The sequence below is a fragment of the Phyllobates terribilis genome, unplaced genomic scaffold, assembly GCF_046119375.1.
Source record: "Phyllobates terribilis strain yellow unplaced genomic scaffold, ASM4611937v1 Scaffold_11__3_contigs__length_659146591, whole genome shotgun sequence".
Taxonomy (NCBI): Eukaryota; Metazoa; Chordata; class Amphibia; order Anura; family Dendrobatidae; genus Phyllobates; species Phyllobates terribilis.
The window spans coordinates 478555707-478583088 of record NW_027362771.1 but is presented as its reverse complement, the minus strand read 5'-3'; the positions used below and the strand labels follow the sequence as shown (position 1 = coordinate 478583088).

General features: G+C 42.2%; 1 protein-coding gene across 2 annotated transcripts in view; it reads left to right on the top strand.

Moving 5' to 3' along the window:
• The window catches only part of IGDCC3 (immunoglobulin superfamily DCC subclass member 3), a 203036-nt gene that overhangs the window by 141729 nt on the left and 33925 nt on the right, over window positions 1-27382 (top strand). For both annotated transcript variants that reach the window (XM_073653419.1, XM_073653418.1), the window contains exons 7-8: window positions 7678-7843; window positions 16507-16754. In XM_073653419.1, coding sequence (XP_073509520.1) covers window positions 7678-7843; window positions 16507-16754 — 414 coding nt within the window. The remainder of the gene's footprint in view (window positions 1-7677; window positions 7844-16506; window positions 16755-27382) is intronic.

Genomic DNA, 27382 nt, shown 5'->3' with positions numbered 1-27382 from the left:
ACAGATGACCAGCAGCCCTGTGCATTAATACCAATGGCCAAGGTAGAATGTCTTGTTGGTGCCCTCCCCTGGCACCCAGCTTACAGGGTATATTAAACTACACCCAGCTAAGTAAGCAGTGAAAACATATCGGGCACCCCGTGAGTGGAGTAAAATCTTCAAATTAAAACCAACGTGTTTCAGCCAGAAGGTCTTAATCATGGTTAACTATGAACCATGATTAAGATCTTCTGGTTGAAACGCGTTGGTTTTGCTGACTGAGTTGTCCTGTCTATATGTATGTTCCTGAAATAAATTTGAAGATCTTAGTCTACTCACAGAGTGCCAGATATCTTTTCACCGTTAATGTCTGACAAGCTTATGTACCTGTTCACCTGTAGAAGGAATATACTGCAAGACTGGTGCGCTGGGACCCTCATTCCTTACACCCAGTTAAGCCCTGAGTTTCCTTCAGCACAACAATCACATGTACCAGTGGCATAATGTGAAGCTAGTGGGCCCCAATGCAAAATCTCCAATAGGGCCCCTAATTATCATTGGTCTGTAATAATATTGGTGTTTTAATATGGGCGAGAGGAACCTTAGGTCACCTTAGGCTTCAGGGCCCAGTGCCGCTCCATTCTAACAGGTGTAAAAGTGTCCTGTACTGCTGAGCACTGCGGCTCAGACACCCACCCATCTATAACTTAACACATATCCACATAACCTATCTTCATTGCAGAAAACCATACATTTTTATATATGGACAATCAATTTTACATGTTAAAATGAATCCGTTGTATGTTCATTATTAGCCAAATGCATATTTATACAGAGCAATTATTGTTCATACAGTCACAGCTATTCATATAATTACCATGTGTAAATGAGCTCTAACCTAATGTGAAAGAAAATCCTGTGTTCATTCATTTCGTAATAGACATTAAAAATGAAATTGTAGAAGTAAGTTGAAGTTTTGTATTTCTGACGTAGAGCGCTCAATCTCCTGCATAGACAAATACTTATAGAGTATTTTTCATCACCACTTCTAATCAGGGATGGGATTCACATGCCTCTTTACCACACATATCAAACTCTGGCCCATGGGCCAAATCTGACCCTCAGGGTGATTATATTTGGCCCACTACACCATATGGAGGACTATGTGGGGCCATTATTCTGTGTGGAAGACTGTGTGAGGCCCATTATTCTGTATGGAGGACTATGTGGGGCCATTATATTGTATGGAGAACTATGTGGGGCCCATTATACTGTATGGAAGACTATGTGAGGCCCATTATTCTGTATGGAGGACTATGTGGGGCCCATTATTTTGTATGGAGGACTATGTGAGGCCATTATTCTGTATGGAGGACTATGTGAGGCCCATTATTCTGTATGGAGGACTATGTGTGGCCCATTATTCTGTATGGAGGACTATGTGGGGCCCATTCTGTATGGAGGACTATGTGTGGCTCATTATTCTGTATGGAGGACTATGTGGGGCCATTATTCTGTATGGAGGACTATGTGTGGCCCATTATTCTGTAAGGAGGACTATGTGGGGCCCATTCTGTATGGAGGACTATGTGTGGCCCATTATTCTGTATGGAGGACTATGTGGGGCCATTATTCTGTATGGAGGACTATGTGGGGCCATTATATTGTATGGAGAACTATGTGGGGCCCATTATACTGTATGGAAGACTATGTGAGGCACATTATTCTGTATGGAGGACTATGTGGGGCCCATTATTCATTATGGAGGACTATGTGAGGCCATTATTCTGTATGGAGGACTATGTGAGGCCCATTATTCTGTATGGAGGACTATGTGGGGCCCATTCTGTATGGAGGACTATGTGTGGCTCATTATTCTGTATGGAGGACTATGTGGGGCCATTATTCTGTATGGAGGACTATGTGTGGCCCATTATTCTGTAAGGAGGACTATGTGGGGCCCATTCTGTATGGAGGACTATGTGTGGCCCATTATTCTGTATGGAGGACTATGTGGGGCCATTATTCGGTATGGAGGACTATGTGGGACCCATTATACTGTATGGAGGACTATGTGGGGCCCATTATTCTGTATGGAGGACTATGTGAGGCCATTATTCTGTATGGAGGACTATGTGAGGCCCATTATTCTGTATGGAAGACTATTTGAGGCCCATTATTCTGTATGGAGGACTATGTGGGGCCCATTATTCTGTATGGAGGACTATGTGGGGCCATTATTCAGTATGGAGGACTATGTGAGGCCCATTATTCTGTATGGAGGACTATGTGGGGCCCATTATTCTGTATGGAGGACTATGTGGTGCCCATTATTCTGTATGGAGGACTATGTGGGGCCATTATTCTGTATGGAGGACTATGTGAGGCCCATTATTCTGTATGGAGGACTATGTGGGGCCCATTATTCTGTATGGAGGACTATGTGTGGCCCATTATTCTGCATGGAGGACTATGTGGGGCCATTACTCTGTATGGAGGACTATGTGGGGCTCATTATTCTGTATGGAGGACTATGTGGGGGCCATTATTCTGTATGGAGGACTATGTGGGGCCATTATTCTGTATGGAGGACTATGTGGGGCCATTATATTGTATGGAGGACTATGTGGGGGCTATTATTCTGTATGGAGGACTATGTGGGACCCATTATACTGTATGGAGGACTATGTGGGGTCCATTATTCTGTATGGAGGACTATGTGGGGCCATTATTCTGTATGGAGGACTATGTGGGGCTCATTATTCTGTATGGAGGACTATGTGGGGGCCATTATTCTGTATGGAGGACTATGTGGGGCCATTATTCTGTATGGAGGACTATGTGGGGCCATTATATTGTATGGAGGACTATGTGGGGGCTATTATTCTGTATGGAGGGCTATGTGGGGGCCATTATTCTGTATGGAGGACTGTGTGAGACCATTATTCTGAATGGAGGACTGTGTGGGACTATTATTCTGAATGGAGGACTATGTGGGGCTCATTATACTGTGTTGGGGTATCATACTGTGTTGGGGTCACCCTACTTTGACAGGGGAGTGGAGGGGGAGGGGTACAGTATGGAGGGAACTGTGGAGCAATTCACTGTGGGGTATCATACTGTGTTTGGGGGGCACTTTTGTTGGCATCATACTTTATGGGGGCAATGAAAGGGGAATCTAGAGGCTTCAATAGGAGAAAAATTACTCTGTATGGGCTGCAAAGTTGTGACATATACTCCTCTGTGACCTCATCGAATATTGAAGATTTTTTTTAATGAATATCAAGGTTGGCCAGCGACTTTGGCCAAGTTTTTAATTTTGGCCCTCTGTTTATTTGCGTTTCACATCCCTGCCCTTTACAGACCACGCCTATTCACATAGTAACCATAATTAAAAGGTAGGCTTTCTGCAAATGTAGTAGATGTTACCTGTAGTCCTATGTAACAGCACATACAGGTGCAGCTCATTAAATTACAATATCATCAAAAAGTTAATTTATTTCAGTTCTTCAATACAAAAAGTGATTACAAACAGAGTGATCTATTTCAAGTGTTTATTTCTGTTAATGTTGATGATTATGGCTTACAGCCAATGAAAACACAGAAGTCATTATCTCAGTAAATTAAAATAATTAACAAAAAACACCTAATTTAGTGAGAAGCACCTCTATAACACTCAGTGGTAAGTCAGTACAAATAATATATTAGAGGTTACAAGCAGTCCCATGTAAGGCTATGTCCAGTTGTTATTTCTGTTTTTGGGATGACAAAAACTGAAATAAAATGATTCAGTACAGGATCCAGTAATTTGAACGAGGATGGAAAGATCCTAAAATGTCTTCCATTTACCTCATTTCCAGCTGCAATCTGTTTTTTTTTTACTGTGTAAAATGTAACCTACACAACTATTTTGCCCGCCACAAAAAACAGAGAGAAACTAGATCAGTTTTTTTTTGCAAATATTGAAGTTTATGGGAAATGGATCATAACGGATGGTTATCTGTTATATGTTAACGGATCAGTTTCTGAAGTACTGCACATGCCCGAGACACTGTATGTGTTCAGACACCTGTAGAAAAAACAGATCCGTAACAAATGCAACAAAAATTAATGCAACACGGAAGCCAAAGTGTGCTTTCGTTTTTGTTCCATTTGTAACAGATACAGTATTTTTTTAATACTGGATCTGTTACCAATGGAAGACAACTGGATATGTGAACAGAGGCTAACATTGACATTAAAGGAGTTGTCCACTACTTTCACATTGATGCCCTATCCGTAGGATAGGGCATCAATGTATGATCGGCCGGGATCCCGCACGCGGCACCTCCGCCAGCCGGAAGTCCTTATCTGCGTGGTTGCCTGTCAAGTTGTAGTGGCCGGCGCTTGTTACTGCACATCCGCCTCCTATTCAATTGAATGGGAGGGGGATGTGTAGTATCCCGCTGCGGCCACTACAGATGAACGGCCAAGGTAAGGACATACATTGAAGCCCTATCAATGTGAAAGTAGTGGACAACTCCTTTAACACCATCCTACAGAAGCAGATACAATTGAATCTATCAATGGAAAACCAGATTAGCATCCTGCATCTCCATCGGTTCTCTGAATAGACTAGCATTTTAACAACCGGTTCGGGAGAGCAGAGGAGAACTGGCTCGATGCCATTCCTGCTCCAGACATATCTGAGACATTTATTACTGTATATACCCTACAATGTAACTATTCTCAATAATCTTGGCTCTTCCATTGTGTCTTTTCCCTGGTATTTCAATTAGAATATGATGAATACATTGACATACCCTGACATTGTCTAATTAGTGCTGACCGACAGTGCATACGCTAAGAAATTAAATAGCACAGAAGGTTGAACTTAAAAACAACATGTTGTTAAAAGATGGGTATTAAGGGTGTGCTCACAAAGCGTTATTATTGCTGAGTTTTCTGAGCAAAATCTCTCCAATTAGTCAATCAAAACTCGTGGTTTCTGCTCTAAGAAATCAGAAAAAAAACCTCAGTGTGAACCTGCCCTAGGGATATGTGCATACAGCATCTTTTAGACCCCAGCATGCTGGTTGTATTTTTTAAAAACAGAAAACACTGGCGGTGTTTTTTCTGAAGTGTCTTTTTTATGTCTTTTCTGAAGTCTTTTGTGGTGGCAAAACCATATTTTTTTTTAAATTGTATGAGTGAGGGGCTTCCATGTGAAAGCCGACTGAAGAACGGTCAGGTCACTTCTTTTGACCTCTCGGCAGGTTTGTAAGCCTGACGCGGTTTAAACAAGATCAAGAACATATGTACAGCCAGTTGTTTTGACATTACTATGCATATGTTCACTCTTTTGATTTTTCCTGAGCAGACCTGTCTGAAAAAGACATTGTGGGCACATATCCTGAGTCTCACAATCTCCAATACAATAGTCATCTGGTTATATTCTCCGTCATCCCTACCACCAGCAGACCGGTTCTGTGGTCCATTGGTCTTTGCGTACAACACTGTATAGTGATGATGTGTTGCACCAAAATGTGCCCCCTGCGGTTAGTAGGGTTGAGAAATCACATCATCGCAACACTGGAAACAAAGACTGGCAGGACCATGGAAGTGTGGTTCCGGGATAGCGAGGGATTTAAAGGTAAGTAAATCATTTATTATTTTAACTTATAAGCAGCTTACATGGGCATGTTTATCACCTGGAAAACATCTCATAATACAGTGAATCAGTTCTTAGTAATGCCACATCTTTCAATTTTTAAATGTGTTGGTTCACACTGCACAATCACTATCTTACAGTTTGTATATTTATATAATCAACACAAAAGTTGAGTAAAATTGTAAAAAATATTTCATTACTAATCGTGTACTGAGTTACAGGTTTGTTTATAATCTAAGTGAAGCTGAATTCACAATTCTATTGTCTTCGGAGCCGAAATCTGCACATTTCTTACTTGTCTTAGTGTCTCTACATAGTTCACGTTAGTGATTTCTTTTGGGGGATAAATCCATAAAACTAAGCGTTTCACTGTATCACAGGAAGACAGCTGCATTCAAGTAGCTGATTCCAGTACCAATGTACAATTTTCATAGTTATGAAAATACAGAAAAATCTTTAAATGTGAAGGTGTGTCCAAACTTTTGGTCTGTACTGTATATATATATATATATATATATATATATATATATATATATATATACACACACAGTACAGACCAAAAGTTTGATGCCCTCAGTGTGAATGTACAATTTTCATAGTCATGAAAATACGGAAAAATCTTTAAATGAGAAGGTGTATATATATATATATATATATATATATATATATATATATATATATATATATATATATACAGTACATACATACAAAAACACATACGCACATACAGTTGGTGAAATAAGTATTGAACACGTCACCAATTTTCTAAGTATTTCTAAAGTTGCTATTGACATGAAATTCTCACCAGGTGTTGGTAACAACCCATCCAAACCACACAGGCATAGAAATCAAACCATAGATGTCCATAAATTAAGTTATGTGTAATAAGAGAAATGACACAGGGAAAAAGCATTGAACACACTTACTGAAATTTATTTAATACTGCATGCAAAAGCCAATGTTGGTGATGACAGTTTCAAGACATTTCCTGTATGGAGAAACTAGTTACATGCATTGCTCAGGTGTGACATTGTTCCACACAAACACTCTTCATATCCTGAAGGTCCCGTGGGCTCCTTCTATGAACTCTGAGCTATAGTACCTTCCATACATTTTCTGTTGGATTCAGGTCAGGTGATTAGCTGGGCCATTCTAGCAGCTTTATTTTCTTTCTCTGAAACCAATTGAGAGTTTACTTGTCTGTGTGTTTGGGATCATTGTCTTGCTGAAATGTCCAAACTATTTTCACCTTCATCATACTGATACATGGCAGCAGATTTTATCAAGAGTGTCTTGGTACATTTGTCCATTCATCCTTCCTTCAATTATATGAAGTTTGCCAGTGCCGTATGCTGAAAAACAGCATCACACCATGATGTTCCCACCTCCAAACTTCACTGTTGTTAAAGTGTTTTGGGGTGATTTGCCTTGCCTTTTCGCCTCCAAACATGGTATGTATTATGGCATCCAAAGACTTCAATTTAGATCTCATCTGACCAGACTATATTCTCCCAGTATTTCACCAGCTTGTCTAAATGTTGTTGAGCAAACTTTAAACGCACTTGAACATGCTTGTTGTTCAGCAATGGAGTCTTGTGTGGTGAGCGTACATACAGGCTATGGAGGTTGAGTGCATTACTTATTGGTTTCTTTGAATCAATTGTACCTGTTGATTCCAGGTCTTTCTGTAACTCTCACAGGTGGTCCTTAGTTCTTCTGATAATTCTTTTCACTCCTCTGTCTAATCTTGCGGGGAGCACCAGATCATTTATGGTGAAATAATGTTCAATAGCACCTTACCTTTCAAAATATATTTACCTAGAAAAAATTTAATTTGTCATTTACATGTAAACTGTAAAATAGTGTCAAAAATATACGGTATACTTTAAATGCAATAATTTAGATTAGTTTAAATATATATATCTATTAGCTGAATAACTATTTGAAGATAACTGTTTTTTTTTTTTAAATCTCTCACCACTTATCCATATTCTTACAGCATAACATTTTGCCTGTGGTCATTCATTGTACCATATTGTCTTTTGCAGCCCCAGCTGAGTTTGTTCAACACCCGCAGTCCATTTCCCGTCCTGTTGGCACTACAGCAATTTTTACATGCTTGGCCCAAGGAGAGCCACCACCACAAATCACATGGCTGAAGAATGGGCAAGAGCTGGAGCCCAGAGGGCACATCAAATTGAAAAATAATAATAGGTAATAGAAATTAAAAAGAAAAATCAAGACTAAAATGCAAGTAGCAACCTACGTTTTGGTCTTAATGTGAGCCCCCTTGTTTTAGCAACCTCATGCCACCCAATCAAACAGTAGCGGTTACACTGATGAATTATCGTAAATGCATATGGATATATATTAAGGGGTTGTCAGGATAGTTTAAAAGGAGGTGCAAGATTTGTTCTTTTTCAGAAACAGCGCCACACTTGTATATTGGTTGTATCTAGTATTACAGTTTAAAATAATTACGTTTAATACGTCTAAGCTGCAATGCCAGACATAGATCATGGCGCTATTTCTGGAAGATACACATCTTGTATAACTCTTAGGCTATGTGCCCACGATGCAGAAATGCTGCATATTTTTTCCGCTTCTCCCTGGCCGGAAAAACGCATGCGGATTTTACATGCGTTTTTCCTGCCAGGTAGAAGCGTTTGTCAAGCGTTTTTGCATGCACTTCTGCATGCGGGTTGTAAAGCGCTTTTCCAAGCGATTTTAGCATCACTTGGAAAAGTGCTTGACAACTTGGTCACGCAATATAAATCCATGCAACCGGCATATATAGTGTGACCAAGTAATAGTTTAAAAAAAAAGAATAAGAATGGTGAAAAATAAAATTATACTTACCTTCCGATGTCCTCCCGGTGTTTTCTCTGCTGCGGGCGGCTCGCGGTGTTGTGAAGGACCTGCAGTGACATCATTGAGTCATGTGTCAGGTCACATGACTCAATGACGTCATGGCAGGTCCTTCACAACACCGCGACCCATACAGCAGACCAGACGGAGGGGAGAAAACACCGGGAGGACATCGGAAGGTAAGTATAATCTTTATTTTTTATTTTAAATTCTTTTTTTTACAGTTTATATGGTACCTGGCATGTACAGATGCAGTGATGCGGATGTCACGCGGTCCAATGCAAGTCAATGGCGGCGATTACGCTGCGTGTCCGCAAAATTAATGGACATGCTGCGCATTTTTCCACAATGATAATCCGCAGCGGAAATTTCCGCAGCATGTGTACAGCACATGCGGATTATCATTGGGGACCATGCGGCACGTATTACCAAGCGTTTTTTAAAGCATTTTCGCTGCGGAAATTCCGCGGCAAAAACGCTTGAAAAACGCATAGTGGGCACGCAGCCTTAATGTAAAACAAGTACGGAGACTAGATATAATTAGTATTTTATGCCTATCCTATTTTATTGTTGCTGCATAAGTTGAAGTATATTTCTTATATTAGATAATATCCTCATATGTCTCATGTATCATGGCAATAGTATTTAATAATCACACATAAGTGAAAGGTTGCATATATGGAGCAGAGCCATGAATAAGGGGCTTTATGGGGGCACTCTGCATTCCATATTGTGCTCCATATGGTGGTTTATCACAATTATTCTCCCCTTGAAGTAATGCTTATAGAAGAGAATAGCTCCATCATATGATATTCAATGTAACCAATGTTTGTTTTTTATGCTTGATTCATTGGTTATTTTGTGGTACACTGGGGCCCCATCATAGTGGATTATAGCTAAGTATAATTTAATGGAAATTTGTAAGCAGAATATTGTGTCATAAAAATTCTTACCACTTAAGGAGAAGCTGTTTAAATCAGGTTATGTTAATTTTTTTATTATTTTGTTAATGCTTTATTTTTTTTTTAACTATCAATATAACACAAATAAAAATCTTGCAATTGTCACACTGGCCACTAGGCCTAATATTAGACTCCTCCTTCCTGACACTGGACATTAGCAGCAATAGGCTGACTCGACTAATTATACTGAAGTATTTAATAAGCATGTGGTCATCAATGCAAAGATCATTGTGAGGGTAGGGGGAGGAGATAAGCTCTGACCATCACCTATTTTGAATGGTGGATCCTGAGTTATATATTTTATATAGAGGTGTTATCTTTCATTGTAATGCTATGTGTGCTAGTGAGACTGCTGAAAAGTCGTCTGTAGGGAACCGGAAATGTGAGACTAACATTAGACCTAGTGGCCTGTGTGAAAATTGCAAGATTTTTTTTATTAATATAGATAGTGAAAATTGAAAAACATTATTAAAAGTTGTTTTTTTAATTTAAAGTACACAACATAAAACCTACTATAAAGGGAATCTGTCAGTAGAATCAACCGTCCTAAACCACCTATATGGGTATGTAGGTCATAGGAAGCTGAATAAAACAATACCTTAATATCTGCGATCCGAAGTCTTATTCCAGAGAAATCCATGTTTTTCTTAATATGTAAATGAGCTGTTCCAGACTATGGGCCGGACACTGATCTGTATGAGAATCTGCACCCAGAGATCATTGTAAATGGAAGGGATCATTACCAGTGTGAGACAAGTAACTAACACAGAACAGCAGAACTGAACGTTGTCTCATAACAAACATGTTAGAAGCTGCAGCTGTCACAGCTCTGCAGTGAGATCAGGAGAGCAGAGAGCGGCCATTACACATCACAGTGGTAACACCTCCTTTTATTATAAATAATCTCTGGAGGAAGATTCTTATTCAGATCAGTGTCCGGCCCATAGTCCTGAACAGCTCATCTACATATAAGAAAAACTTGGATTTCTCTGGAAAAAGACATTAGATAGCAGATAACAAGGTATCATTTTATTCAGCTTCCTATGACCTACATGCCCATATAGACAGTTTAGGAAGGTTAATCCTACTGACAGCTTACCTTTAAAAAAAAACAGATCATTTTCAGGTGACACATTCCTTGTAAATCCCAAACTTGATCTAGCAGCTATGGCATATACTTACTGTACAGTAAGTATACCTGTAGCTTGAAATTTAAAGGGGTTGTCTAGGCTTAGGGTTCAAGTCTGCAGTCACTGCAGATTTGTGAATCCTCACCGCAAGCACAGTGTGTGTGACGCGCCCCCTGGGCCTGTGTTGTGCGTGCACGTGTGTGCGGGGAATACCCGGAGCTGGATCGCTGGGGGTTGTAGTCTCCGTGGCGCTGACCCGGTCCGTGCCCAGGGTGGTCAATTCAGTGGCAGTCTTATTAGTGAGATAATAGTCCGACTACGCCACCCGTGGATTGCGGTCAGTGGGGACCGCCGCTGCAAGGCAGACCGCTGAGGCCGGTGTTATGTGTGCAGCTCAGAATGGGATGACTCCCCACGGGAGAAGTATAGCCTCAGGGCAGTTAGTGGGGATGATGGGAGTGATGGTGCACGAGCGTCCCAGCACTGGTAGTGCTGGTGCGGCGAAGAAGCACAGAGACGTGTGGTTGCGGTTTCCAATGCTTTACTTACAGTTCTTTACTGGTCCCAGTCACCTCGGTACCGGCGGTGACTGCCCAAGCCGTGCTGCGTCCACCAGGCAAAGGGGCTCGACCAACTCCCAGGCAATTCCAGAGCGTGGCACAGGGCTCCCTTCTCTTCCCTTCTCTGGCCGTGCCCCACCAGTGACTCTACGTTTCTCCGGCTGCCTCGGGCCTTCTCTGGGCATGCTGATTTCTGCGTCCCTGACCCTATGTGGTGTGCCTTCCTGGTAGGTGTAGTGAGGGGTCGCATCGAGATATAGTCACGACCGCCGGTCTTTGGCTGAGGATTAGTCGCCTCCACCAATTTGGGATCCGGTACCCTGTTCTACCAACCCGTCACCCGCAGTCTCCTGGGCCTATGGGGTTCCTTCTTCTCTCGTGTCTCTGGGCCTCTCTTAATGTGCTGTTCCTTGTTTCCTTTCCCTTTTGTTCCTGTTCTCCTCTCCTCTCTGGCTCCGGCCTTCACCCTAGGCCTGTCTCGTGGAGCTGGGCCCAGACTGAGCCACAGCTCCCTGTTAGCCCTCTCTGGCTGAACTCCTGTCTTCTTCTCCTCCTGACTGAACAGACCCTGAGCTAAGATGGTGCCCACCTTATATACCTCCCTCTCTGTGTGAGACCAGGTGACTAGCAACCAATGGGCTCCTACCTTTGCCCAGAGACCCACCCCTATCTGCTCCTACGCCACTGGGTTTTCCTCCCCCTCCCCACTCCAGCCAGGGACAGATGCTGTCGTGCCTGCACTTCTGTCTAGTGGGAGCACCGTTGACCTGTCCCTCGGAAATGGGGTGTGTGTGGTGCATGCAGCCTACCGAGTCCTGGTCCACAATCCATCCTTACCCGGGAGTGGAATATCACACCTCTGGTAGAGGTGCAATACCCCTGTAGCAGCCGAGCCCTCGGGGTGCTACATGTGCCATCGGGATTCTCTGGTGCAGGTGCCAGGAATGGGCTGGCATGTGACCCCAAGTATGTGATTTGTATTCATGCGGTCATGTGCCAACTAGATGTGCATGGCCTCTTTCAATACAAGTGAATTGATCAAGATTCAGACACGTCTAGTTGGAATGTGGCCGGAAGTATGCAAATCGCATAATTGCAGTCTTGTGACCACCTGCTCCCGGCACCGGAAAATCCTGACAGTGTATACTGAGAGAATTCATAAGTCTGTAGACTGGAGCCCCAAGCCTGGACAACCCCTTAATATAGAAGCTGCTGAATTATTACATTTAGCACCCACTTCAACTGTACATGTTGTGTTTTTTTGGCTTTAAATTCTGTATTGTGACAGAACATTGAGAAATTCAGTTTTAAAACAATTACTTTAGCCTGTCAAACAGATTTGTATCATGATAGCCGGGACAGCCTTTATATAATAATCCAGCATTGCTATTATAGCATATTCATAATCTTATGATCCCTGGGGAATTACTATTCTTGAACAGTGTGACCCCACTTAGGTTTGTCATCTTGCTTCTTGACGCTATAAGCTGCTCCAGTTTCAGGGGTCATACCCTGCCTGGGAGGTGGTTGTAATCCTGGACGATGGAAATGAAGGATGATGGGGGGAGAGGCACCAGTATCCAGGAGACATCACTATGGCAACAAGTAACCAGGGCACTGAGCTGTATTGATCCCCCCACCCTACCCATGGTAATTAAAGTCTTTCATTTCAATAGAAAGGGGCCTCCAGCCAGAAGGGTCCCTGACTTCAACTTTTAGATACTTAACCCCTTGACTGAATAATTTCAAAAGTCTATTGGTGATAATGAACAAACTGCTGGCACTGAATAGGTTAAAACAAATGTCTCCCCAAGTAAAGTTTACTGAGGACAAGTGCAGTAAAGAAAAACCAGAAAAGAGATGTCATGTAACGATTGTGTATCTGTTCAGTGACCCAAGAAGTGAGAGGTCTCCAGCTTTTCCTATCTCACACGGAAAAGGTTAACCAAGATTAATGAAAGGCTACCATACTTTTTGCAATGTAATCAAGCAAAACCATTACCTAATACATAGGATAAATCCAGACAGATCATTGTCGTGCCGATACAAAAGGGAGAACAAGCAGGTGCAGTGTCTGGGGGCACAAAAGGAGCTTAATGTCCTGCAACAGATCACATTATTAACTGACAACATGATTAGCGGCTGCCATTTGTAATAAGCATTACCTTATGTCTCACTACTTGCCGAGTCCGTTCTTATGAATCTATATCTACAGCCAGTGGCGGACACAGACAGAAGAAGGCCCCTGTGCAAGAACAATATTTGGGCCATTTGCCGCCCAATAGCTCATCATAATGCACAATTCCACCTACTTTTGAGGTAGAAATGGCCTCCTTACCACTCGGGCCCCTGTGCGGCCGCACAGGTTGCATCAATGATATGTCCGCCTATGTCTACAGCCACATCACCTGGTTTTGTGACCTGTGCGTATCTAACTGGACAGTCCAGTGCAGAGAGGTGCATAGTGTTTTTTGATTCGAGGCCAATATTGTCAACGTAAACCACCAAAAACATTTTTGGCAATTTTTATTTTTAATATCACAATACGCAGGAGCAGACGCAGAGAGAACAGGGCCCCTGTGCAAGAACATTATATGGGCCCTTTGCAGTCCAATAGATCATCATAATGCACAATTCTACCTGTTTTGGAGGTGGAAGAGAGCCCACTTACCTCCTTGGCCCCTGTGCGGCTGCACAGATTGCACCCCTGACAATATCTATGAAAAAATGAAATCTTGCAATTTTTTACATACTGGTCACAATATTTTGGATTCATGCTTGCTGTTTCTTTTCAATCTCCTCATTATCATCACAGACAGGGTTACAATCACAGGTTAACCCTCAATACAGAGCTGATCACAGAATTCACCATTCTTGATCAGTGATCTCACAGCTGATCCCGCTCCCCTTCCCTTCACAATGACTTTTGCATATGCTCGTTAGATACTTCAGTACAATATATAGGGCCAGAGTTCACCTATTGCTGCTAATGTACATGTGGATTTCTTGAACGAACAGAAGCATGAGTCTAGAATAGTCCCAGTGATCAATGTGAAAATTGCTAAATGTCAATTTTAATTTTTAATACAGATTGATATATAAAAGAAACATTGTAAAAAAATATATATTTAACACAAAATCCTGATTTAAACAATAGGACATTTTCTCATGATACCTTCCCTTTAAAGCCGTATAACTATATTCACTATTTATGGCATTGTGACAGTAGAATATATGTCATGAACTTACAAATCAAATTTTGGGACATGTAACCTCTGCCCCAAGAATAAAAGAATGCCTCCACAACTGCCCAGGAACACCTCAAAATACCCACTTTTGGGCAGTGTTATCTGTCCCTCACCCTTTTTGCGGTCTGATTTGTGGGACTCTCCTAGCAAAACTGTGACTGTAGGTGACGCACCCCCAGGGCAGTGGGGTACTCGGCAGCCGGGCCTATGGATGCTGGTGGGGGATATCAAGGTGGCTGGCCCAGTCCGTGGCCCAGGGCGGTCAACCAAAAAGGGGGATTGTAACTTGGATAGGAAAAATAAAATAAATAGTTTGTGACGCCACCTGTGGTACCTGGTAAGGTTTACCAGCGCTGCTGCAGACCTCCGGGGGGGTGATGGGATAGCAGCTGAGGTGTTTCTGCTCCCCACAGGTGGAGCGGGCCCCCGGGGCAGTGTGGAGTTTGATGGTGGTGATGCTGGGACCTGTAGTGCAGGCAGTTGGCGAAGCAGGAGTAACTGACAGAGACAGGGGATTCGCTTCAATACCTTTACTGGTGCGGATGTCAGGTACGGTCCAGGGTACTCAGTAGGATGGGTGCACTTCAGGACTTCTCCCCAGTGAGCGGGTATAAGGCCTCCTGGTCCGTGTCTCCCTCTCTGTATGCTGCTGGCCAGCCTGCAACTGGGCCTAGCTTATGTGTCGTGTTGTTCCTTCACCTGTCGCTCGGTAGTAGGACCCTCTGTTGGCAACCACTCTCCCTGGACGCTGGGGCCTTGTGGTTCCTGGTCCTGTAATGGGTCTAGCTTCAGGTCGTCCAGGGACTTGTAGTCCTCCTGGAATGCCGGTGATCCCTACTGGGTATAAGGGAACCCTGTAGGCGCGGACCCGGTGTCCGGTTTGTATATCGGGGTGAGCCTATGATGCTCCTCTGCCCCCTTAACTCCTCTGTCCTCACGCCTCTTGCCGTCGGCCACACTCGGGGCCCTCAGAACTCAGCAGCAGACGAGCTGCGTCTTCGCTGCTCTCAGCGTCAGCACGCTCTCAGACCCTCTCTGTCTGAACTGAACTGCCTAGCTCCACCCTCTATATATATATGTCCCTAACAGGCTCCCTCTGGTGGTATGAGGTGGAAGGGTGGAGGTGTTTGTATGTAATGAGGGCCTCTTGTGGAGAAGTCCGTCCATGCACCCTGGGTCCTGTGGTACCTGTGCGCAGCAGGGTGCCACATAGGCCAGCATGCATAAATGTCTGAAAGGTACATGTGCCATTTTTAAGACTGAGAGCGGCATGCATAGAGGACTCTCTCTCTACACAAGGACGATTTCACAAGTCCATTTACGGACCATGATGTCCGGAGCGGCCACGAGTCTCCTGACCTGAACTCAACAACTTCACGGCATATATAAGACTATTCAATGGGATGTATGAAACTGGCCTAATATTTTGTTTTGTGGCGTGCCAGCTGGGGTCAAGTGAACCATTCTTTGGATATATGGGGGACCAGAGTTGGCTATACATTGTGTCAATAATGTTTGCCATTACCCACTCCTGATAGTATGCCACATGGAAACTATGTATGTGATCAGCCACATGCAGACAAGCATTTCTGTATCTGGATGGGTGAGGGTTGCACAGATTGGCAGTGGAAGCCACATGTGCACCCTAATCCACCAGTTGTGCAGCCCTGGGCTCTTGTTTTTTGACTCTCAACATCCTCAAACAAGTAAAGTCATCATAAAATAAAATCAATGTTAACAAGTGATGAATATCATAATAGTGCCGATTACTTCTATATATATCATAATTCTGTTCAACTTGTCAATTTCTGTTTCAAATTTTCATTGTGGATTTTCCGTTATGAATGTAAAGGAGCCAAATCCGCAGTGAGTACCACCACAAATCCACATAAATATTTGGATTTTGTTGTGGATTTGTAATGCCCTTCCAATGTGAAGGTGAGAAATCTGCAGTGAGAATATGCAACCAAAATGGACTGCTTTGCAACATAATCCAAGGGAGAATTTGTAGGAGACTATACTGTCACGTGTGGACGAACGAGTAAAGATCATTGACTGTGAAGAGTTAACTTTGTCCAGGTCATAGTAAATTTCCTCTTCTTTTCTTAGCTCTCTGACCATTTCTGGGATCAGTCAGGAGGATGAGGCAATTTACCAGTGCATAGCACAGAACACTGCGGGTTCCAGCCAAGCTAGTGCCCGGCTTTCTGTAATATGGGTGGAAGGACTACCAGGTGCCCCACAAGATGTCACTGCCACCACTGTATTATCAACTTCCATCCAGGTAACATGGAAAGAGCCGCTGGAAAACACACAAGAGATAATCGGCTACGTGGTCCACATCCGCAAGACTGAAGGTACTTACCACAAGTCAAGTCACAAGTCTTATCACTGTAGTGCATACAATGCTCAGTCGTCTTAATTCTTTAAATGCTTTCTCTATGTTTTTCCATTTTAATTTACAATATTACGTTTTTTTTCCTTCCTCCATGGGAATTTACTTACCTATACACCAGAAATGTACTTGCCCCTGAGCAAGCCTTGATTAATCCCTTTACAACCCAAGGTGTTTTGCACGTTAATGACCAGGCCAATTTTTACAATTCTGACCACTGTCACTTTATGAGGTAATTACTCTGGAACGCTTCAACGGATTCCCCTGATTCTGAGATTGTTTTTTCGTGACATATTGTACTTCATGATTGTGGTAAAATTTCTTCAATATCACTTGCGTTTATTTGTGAAAAAAATGGAAATTTGGCAAAAATTTTGAACATTTTGCAATTTTCAAAATTTGAATTTTTATGCCCTTAAATCAGAGAGATACTGTATGTCACACAAAATAATTAATAAATAACATTTCCCACATGTCTACTTTACATCAGCACAATTTTGGAACCAAATTTTTTTTTTATTAGGGAGCTATAAGGGTTAAAAGCTGACCAGCGATTTCTCATTTTTCCAACAAAATTTACAAAACCATTTTTTTAGGGACCATATCATATTTAAAGTCACTTTGAGGGGTCTTTGTGACAGAAAATACCCAAAAGTGACACCATTCTAAAAACTGCACCCCTCAAGGTGCTCAAAACCACATTCAAGAACTTTATTAACCCTTCAGGTGCTTCACAGGAATTTTTGGAATGTGGAAGAAAAAAATGAGCATTTAACTTTTTTCACAAAAATGTTACTTTAGACCCAATTTTTTTATTTTCGCAGGGGTAACAGGAAAAAATGGACCCCAAAATTTGTTGTGCAATTTCCCCTGGGCACGCAGAAACTCCATATATTGGGAAAAAACACTGTTTGGGCACACGGCAGGGTTCGGAAGGGAAGGAGCGCCATTTGACTTTTTGAATGTAAAATTTGCTTGAATAATTAGCGGACGCCATGTTGCATTTGGGGAGCCCCTGATGTGCCTAAACAGTGGAAAACCCTCACAAGTGACAACATTTTGGAAACTAGACCCCTCAGGGAACTTATCTAGATGTGTGGTGAGCACCTTGAACACCCAGGTGCTTCATAGAAGTTTATAACATTGAGCCGTAAAAATAAAATTTTCACATTTTTCCCACAAAAATGTTTTTCAGCCCCCAACTTTGCATTTTCATAAGGGTAACAGGAGAAATTGCACCATGCAGTTTGTTGTGCAATTTCTCCTAAGTGAGCAGATACCCCATATGTGGGGGAAAACCACTGCTTGGGAGCACGGCAGGGTTCGGAAGGGAAGGAGCGCCATTTGACTTTTTGATTGTAAAATTTGCTTGAATAATTAGCGGACGCCATGTCGCGTTTGGAGAGCCCCTGATGTGCCTAAATAGTGGAAACCCCCCCACAAGTGACCTCATTTTGGAAACTACACACCTCAAGGATTTTATCAAGGGGTATAGTGAACATTTTGAACCCAGAGGTACGACACAGAATTTGATAACATTAGGTCATCATATTGAATAAGTTGTCATTAGTCTTGAACGCAAGTGCTCGCTACTTGAGTTTGCATCGGGTACTCAGGTATGCACCATGTATCATGGGTGCTCGAGTGACATGCTCGAGTCCCCGCCCGCATGTTTCACGGTTATTAGACACCCAAAAAAAAACATGCGGGGATCGCTCGTGCATGGCAGGCAATCCCCTCGAGGTTTTTTTGGCCGCGAAGCATATGGGGCGGAGACTCGAGCACCCGCGATACTCAATGCATACCCGAGCACCCGATGCAAACTCAAGTAGCGAGCACTTGCGCTCAACACTAGGTGCTATATCGTCATCTTTTTTTTTTTTACTTTTGAAAAATATCCCAACCCTAACCCTAGCCTAACCCTAACCCCAACCCCAACACTAGTCCCACCCTAACCCTAGCCCAACCCTAACCCTAACCCCAACCCTAGCCCAACCCCAATCCTAGCCCAACCCCAACCCCAACCCTAACACTAGCACAACCCAAGCCCAACCCTAACCCCAACCCCAACTCTAACCCTAACCCTAGCCCAACCCCAACCCTAACCCTAGCACAACCCTAACCCAAGAGTTTATTTTTTACGCCGTTCCTCGTGCGGTATAAGTGATTCGACAACTTTATTCTTCGGGTCGGTGCGACTACAGAGTTACCAGAATCATATCGGGTTTTTATGATTGACAGCTGTCACACACTAAAAGACGCATTTTTTTGTAAAATCTAGTTTTTGCATCGCCATATTTTGAGAGCTATAATTTTTCCATATTTTGGCCAACAGAGTCCTGTGATGGCTTGTTTTTTGCGGAATGAGTTGACGTTTTTATTGGTGCCATTTTCAGGCACGTGACATTTTTTGATTGCCTTCTATTCCGATTTTTGGGAGGCAGAATAAACAAAAACCAACAATTCAGGAATTGTTTTTTTTTATTTTTTTATTCTGTTCCGCGTGTGGTAAATTTGATGAGGTAGCTTTATTCTTCGGATCAGTGCATTTACAGCGGTACCACATTTCTATCGTTCTTCTATGTTTTGGTGCTTTTACATAATAAAAGCAATTTTATATAAAAAAATATTTTTTGCATTGCTTTATTCTGAGAGCTATAACTTTTTATTTTTCGGCTGATGGAGCTGTATGACGGCTTGTTTTTTGCGGGACGAGATGACGTTTTCAGCGGCACCATTTTTATTTATATTCGTCTTGTTGATCGCATGTTATTCCATTTTTTGTTTGGCGGTATGATGATAAAGCATTGTTTTTTTTTACCGTATTCACTGAAGGGGTTAACTAGTGGGACAATTTTATAGGTCAGGTCGTTCCGGACGCGGCAATACCAAATATGTGTACTTTTATTGGGTTGTTTTTTTTCATAATAATATTTATTGATGGGTACATTATATTTTTATTTTTGGTGGATTATTTTTATTTTTATATTTTTACAATTTTTTTTACATTTTTTTTTCACTTTCTGACACTTTTTTTACTTTTATACTTTGTCCCACTATAGGACTTTCACTTTTTTTATTCTGATCGCCTGCATAGCACAGGAATGGAGCACCATCCCTGTGCTATGCAGGCTGTCAGCGTTGCACAGGGAAAAGATAGTTTGGTCATGCACTGCGCATGACCAAAATATCTTCCTGCTGTCTGGTGACCCGGATGTTGTCATGAAGACATCGGGTCGTCATGGCAACATCCGGGAAGCCGCGGCAGACAGCGCTGGGGGCCGGAAGAGGAGGTGAGTATTGCGATCACCTCCCCTTGCCACCGCAATGCTGCGATCGACTTTGATCGCAGCATTGCGGAGGTTAATGTGCCTTGAGCGGTGTCGGACCACTCCCTGCACATAGCACCGGGTGTCAGCTGTGACAATCAGCTGACACACGGCGGCGATCGCGCCCGCACTGCCTGTGTGCGCGCGCGATCGCAAAGACGTACTAATACATATCAGGCTCTTAAAGCCCAGGGCGCAGATACGTATTACTACGTCTTGGGCTTTAAAGGGGTTAATAAATTTAGTGCATTTGGTGTCCCAGGAAGCAAAATAAACGCCAGTAATGATCTGGTGTAAATTTGAGCTATAATTTATGCTAAATTCTGGCGTACATTATAGTACATCTACAGGTCACTTAGACTAAGAACTTTGCTTTTCAGCAAAGTGGTAAGAGCAGATCACAATTTTTGAGAAAAATGGGTGTTGTAGAGAAAAATTTGTTAAATCCATAAAGACATCTCAGGAGAGGGGACACCCTCACATTGAACATATGAGATGCATTATAACTGATGAAGTGAGAAAGAGCTGACACTTCAACTTCCATTGAAGTAGTACCTCCTCCCATGAACAGGTAATTACAACAAAGGGATCTGCTGAGAACCAGCCATCAAGTCTAGGATCTGTATACTCAGAGACGCAGAAGTACAGGGGGTTCCTCTGTTCAAAGGAATTACCTCAGGTACCGTGAAGCCAGTGGTCAGTGATTAATATTGGGGTTTGCATCGATACAATAGTTATGGGAGATATATTTTCAGTGTCGTGGTGAAGTGACAAACATAATGCTTTCACTCCAACCCAATATCGGACAGATGGATGATGCTATCCACGCCATGTTTCATCTCTATAGAAAGGTAAAATTTTGATAGGTACCACGACAACAATATCTCCCGCCTGGGACCTCCAGGAGCAACGATATCCTGAAAGTTGGGATCTCATAATCTTCTAAAGGCCTAGCACATCCCACATCCAGCCCGCCATATGAGCTCACCAAGGGGGGGAGGTATGTGGGTATAACCTTGATCTAATAAAAATCAGAGTTTGGGTTTTTTGTAATTTGCCAGTTCTGAAAGACACAGTACTCTGTGGTTCTGTCCATTGCTCTAAGGAGTTGTTCTAAGGTGTGCTTCCTTCCACTAAGCTCCAAACCATTTCTGTGACAAAGGTTTAGTACTTATTTTTTGTTATCCATTTAGTCCCTTGTGATTGTATATATCGTATTGTTTTGTTCCTATTTTGTAACATCTTTGTACATTTTTTATAAACACTGTCTACCTTTCTGGATTAAATATATAAAATTTAATAGCTCTGTACCTCTTGCTCTGTAAACTGCACCTTTGAAGCTATACGCTACCTGTAACGGGTGTTCAATTGGCCTGTATAAACGATTGGTGCTGGTAGCTAGTAGTTCCTTTTGTAATTGTGGAGTTGGCAGTGATCGTATAGGGGTATGTGTATGTATATATATTCCATGCGTTGGAATTTGAGGTCTATATAGCATATGCTCAATGTGAGTTCCCCAATAACTGGCCTAGTAGGGCAAACCGCCGCTTCCTCATCCATCACTCATCAGTCAATTGCGTAAGTGTCCTGATGATTGGAGGCAGCGGAGTTGCGTCCCCTGACAATGGGTGTTCTGCAAATATTGTCATTGTTTTCCAAATGAAATCTGCAGCTAAGACTTTGACAAATTCCTGCCAATAAATACAGGTAGCCACAGTTACGCTTAGTTCACACCAGCGTATTACTGGCTTGTGTGCTGTGCATGTGTATAAAGGACCCGTATATGGACAGATCATAGATCAATGTTAGCTTATATGCGGGTGCAGGTCCACATGGAAACAAATTGCAGAATGCACTAGTATGGTTAAATGTATGAATCACAATAGTGCATGTAAATGCAGGCAGCTCCTGCTATGAGCATGAGGCATGAGTCAGTAATGTCCACAATTTACAGATGTGACTGGTCAGCAAAGTTCTACTCTCATCTGAACTCAGCCTGAGGCCATGTTCACATGTTCAGTATTTTACATCAGTATTTGTAAGCCAAAACCAGGAGTGGGTGATAAATACAGAAGTGGTGATGTGTTTCTATTATACTTTTCCTCTCATTGTTCCACACCTGGTTAAGGCTGATAAAAACGGATTTAAAATACTGACCAAATACTGAACGTGTGAACGTGGCCTAAGGGTACCACGTCACATCTCAGGGTTCTGTTTCAGGCATTTTGGTGCCATTGGTTAAACCAAAATGAGAAGTGAATGCAAAATAATTAGCATCCGTCCTTTACCGTTCTCTCCCTTTATGATCCACATATGGTTTGGGCTTAAAGGGAATCTGTCACCAGGTTTTTGCTACCCCATCAAAGAGCAGCATGTTATCGAGGCAGATATCCTGATTCCATAAATGTGTCACTTACTTGGCTGCTTGTTGCAGTTTTGATAAAATCCATATTTTTTCAGCTACAGATCTAGCGGTTCTCTGAATGATGAGCTCTCTATAACCCCGCCCACATCACTGATTGGCAGCTTACTGTGTACACCGTGCATAGGCAGAAAGCTGCCATTCAGTGGTGGTGGTCGGGGGGTTATACAGAGCTCATGGCTATGGAGGACTAACTGGCAGCAGGTCTACTAGTCTTCCAGTGATAATCCCCTGCTGATAAAACAGTGATATTATCAAAACTACTGCAATCAGCCCAGTGAGTCGCACATCGCTGGAATCAGGGTCTCTGTCTCTAAACTATAGTGCACTCAGATTAGGTGGTAAAAATTTAGTTACGGACTCCCTTTAAAAAACTGTATTGCTCCTTTTTGCATTGTTTTTAGTTTTGTTTTTATATGATAAAACATGATTTTAAGAGGCATCTTGGAAATACAAAATCTATGAATCGCATGACTTGCAATATTAAAATGCATATACAAAACAACAAAAAAAACATACTGAATTTACTGGCATTTTTTCCATGCATATTCAGACCAAAAAACATTGCAAGTAACTCGTGAGTGAACCCAGCCTAGGGGCGATCCCAGCATCATCAAGTATATTTCCAGATTTAAGGATTTCTTACATAAAATCTGCAATCACAAAGTACAGTAAGTAGTCAGTAGCCTGTCACTCTAGCCAGATCAGACGTGCAGCCCCTTCATATTGCTCTCTAATACATATTTATGCCTCTAATTTACATGTAATTCAAGTAATTGCCAAAACAATTAGGACAATTTGCATTAAGCACATTGCATTATGTTATGGATCACAATTTTTTTTTTGACGGACTCAAATTCTGTAACTGTATTGCAGCTGTAATTTGGTGTAGGTTTTTCTCATTTGGTCTTTTTTCTACTTTTCTAATTTAATTATTAGCAATACATAGCCAACACCAGTGCGGCTTCTCTTCAGGACACTTACTATATACATCCAGTGACTCCTCCTGTCATTAATATTCCTCTGTATCCAGTACATAAGTCCATTTAATGGGGAATAATAGTATTTCATATTAGCCATGGTATGACGGGGTTTCTTATTGAAACGTATATAAGGGTCGTACGAGAAGTTCACATTGTGAACAACTTCTGGCAAATAGAGAGATCCAACATTTGGAGGAAATGTATTGTGTATCATTATAAACAAATGTGCGAATCTTCAGGAGAAATCATGAATTTCTTTACATTTTATAGGCTGATAAAGGAAATGTGATGTGAATCTTCAAAAATAGAGAAAAATGGACTGCAGTGTGCAATGACGAAGCGTCTCTACCTGAACGAAATCTCACCTGAATAGATTCATGATGGTATGGTGCAGACATGGGGTGTTCCTCAACATTGAACTATAGTGAAGTGTGCGTAGTTAACGTTTCTTCATTTTTGATGATTCACATCACTTCATTCCCTTTGACAGCCATAGGGGACGACATGAGAGAATATCAGTGGTTATTCTCTTTATGGTAAAATTACTGTTGTTTATTATCCCTGTACTGATATCACTGAGTTTACTATCCCTGTACTGTGACATCGCTGTTTATTATACCTGTACTGTGACATTGCTGTTTATTATACCTGTACTGTGACATCGCTGTTTATTATACTTGTACTGTGACATCACTGTTTATTATACCTGTACTGTGACATCGCTGTTTATTATACCTGTACTGTGACATTGCTGTTTATTATACCTGTACTGTGACATTGCTGTTTATTATACCTGTACTGTGACATCGCTGTTTATTATACTTGTACTGTGACATCACTGTTTATTATACCTGTACTGTGACATCGCTGTTTATTATACCTGCACTGTGACATTGCTGTTTATTATACCTGTACTGTGACATCGCTGTTTATTATACTTGTACTGTGACATCACTGTTTATTATACCTGTACTGTGACATCGCTGTTTATTATACCTGCACTGTGACATTGCTGTTTATTATACCTGTACTGTGACATTGCTGTTTATTATACCTGTACTGTGACATCGCTGTTTATTATACTTGTACTGTGACATCACTGTTTATTATACCTGTACTGTGACATCGCTGTTTAAGATCCCTGTCCTGTGATATTGCTATGTTTAGGATCTCAGTCCTGTGACATCACTGTTTAGGATCCCTGTCCTGTGACATCACTGTTTACTATCCCTGTCCTGTGACATCACTGTATATATTATTCCTATACTGTGACATCACTGTTTATTATCCCTGTACTGTGACATCATTATCCCTGTTCTATGACATCACTGTGTGTATTATCCCTGTACTGTGACATCACTGTGTATAATATCTCTGTACTGTGACATCACTTTGTATATTATCTCTGTACTGTGACATCATTCATTATCGTTATACTGTGACATCACTGTGTATATTATCTCTGTACTGTAACATCATTATCCCTGTACTGTGACATCACTGTGTATATTATCCCTGTACTGTGACATCATTATCCCTGTACTGTGACATCACTGTGTATATTATCTCTGTACTTTGACATCATTATCCCTGTACTGTGACATCACTGTGTGTATTATCCCTGTACTGTGACATCATTATCCCTGTACTGTGACATCACTGTGTATATTATCTCTGTACTGTGACATTGCAGTGTTTATTATTCCTGTACTGTGACATCATTATCCCTATACTGTGACATTACTGTGTATATTATCCCTGTACTGTGACATCACTATTTACTATCCCTGTAATATGACATAACTACATTAATTATTCCTATACTGTGACATTATTGTTTCTTAAGATGCATTTACACTGCACGACGACTATTGTGAACAAACATTCCTGAGAATTCTTTTATCACAAGAATTATGGAGCCTAAACAGGCTGCAAATTATCTGATGAATAAATGTTTTGCCAAAAAAGATAATTCTCCGCAGCACATCGTTCTGTGTAAACAGGACCTGCACTGTGGAGAACAATTTCATCCTACACACACACTGAACGATATATTACTGCTCGCTCAATTTGTATCTGAAGTGAGGTCTGCCTAAGTAAGCAGGATAGTAAACAATCAGCAAACCTGTTGCCAGTTGGTGGTCTTTTAACATTGGGTTTCATGTAACTATATACTCCCATCTTGAGGCACTCTTCTGACTGATGAGACCCGAGCACACAACAACAACATTCCCATGAATAAAAGACCACACAATATATAACTTTTAAAACAAATCCTTTTAATGGATGGAGGTGGGTCACAGCAAAATGTATGTAAACATTTGGAGAACATCTCTGTTCCAGTGGCACTATAAGTGCAAAATTGTGCAAAAAACAGCCGAACTCCCGGCGGGTATAACCATTAAAACGTAAAACACCATAACTGACCGCTGCTGTGACTTAACATCAAGGTATAGACTCATAATATACAAAATAACCGGGCGGGAGGGTGGGACAACCAGTCTCCGGGTCCCACGCTGTGGGGAGTGACCGGAAGATGACACACAGGGACATTTATATGAAAGGGAATGGGAGGAGGACAGGAAACACGGAACCATTGGGCAGGCAAACATGGAGGAGGGGACATGGGAATGCGGGGGATTTTAACCCCTTATAGCAGGGCACCTCAGTCAGAGGCATCTGACTAAGGGTCAGACTGCCCTACAGACTGATGAGACCCGAGCACACAACAACAACAACATTCCCATGAATAAAAGACCACACAATATATAACTTTTAAAACAAATCCTTTTAATGGATGGAGGTCGGTCACAGCAAAATGTATGTAAACATTTGGAGAACATCTCTGTTCCAGTGGCACTATAAGTGCAAAATTGTGCAAAAAACAGCCGGACTCCTGGCGGGTATAACCATTAAAACGTAAAACACCATAACTGACCGCCAAGGAGGGGCGCAGCTAAACTGCGCTCCGACCCCCACCCATTAGAATCAATGCCTGTTCGATACTGGACAGGAAAATATCCAGGTCGATGTCGGTGAGATGGACACCATCACTAACCATGAGCCTAGAGTTGTCCCCTTCAAGCTGGCGGTGTCGAATAACGACACCCCCTTTGAAACGCACAAAGCGGGACATGCGAGCATTGAGGGTTCTGCGAGAGCGTTCAACAGCAGCCGACTCCCTAGCACCCTGCCACACGACGCAAGGAATGACCTCAGACCAAACCAAGACCAGCTCTGAGAAGAAGCAGTGAAACTTGTCCACATCAGACCGCATCATCGTCAGCAGCTTGGCAAGGCGGAAGGAGCAGAGGTCATTCCCGCCAGCATGAAGAACAAGAATGACGGGGGAAGATGCAGGCTGAGAAATTCCAACAATTTCCGGTAGAACTTGGGACCAGGTAAGGTCACGAATGCCTTTCCAAAACACCTCCAAACCCCGGAAACAGAGGCCTCTTCCTCCTGGACGACTGTCTGCACTTTGGGCGGCCCAAAAAACGTAGGAATGACCTAGGATCCACACAGTAGGTCTGGTCGAACCTAAGGGAAAACATTATGTCATTAGACAAGCAAATCCGGTCTGATATACTTCACAAAGCAAGCAGAACGCCATCTGCCAATCCGTTGAATCTCGACATTGGATAAACCTGCCCGAGCCGCTTCGGTAGCCGCCCCAATTCTAAACGAGTGAGTGCCGAAATCTTTCGGGGGAAGACCTAGTAAACCCAGGCTTTTAAGAAAAAGGGAATGAAATTGAAACTTTGTCAGAGGGGAACCGTCTTCATGGGACAAAAATGAATAACCGCAACATCTCTGTTGAAGGAAATTCGAAACTAAAGATAGAGGGCAAATGGGG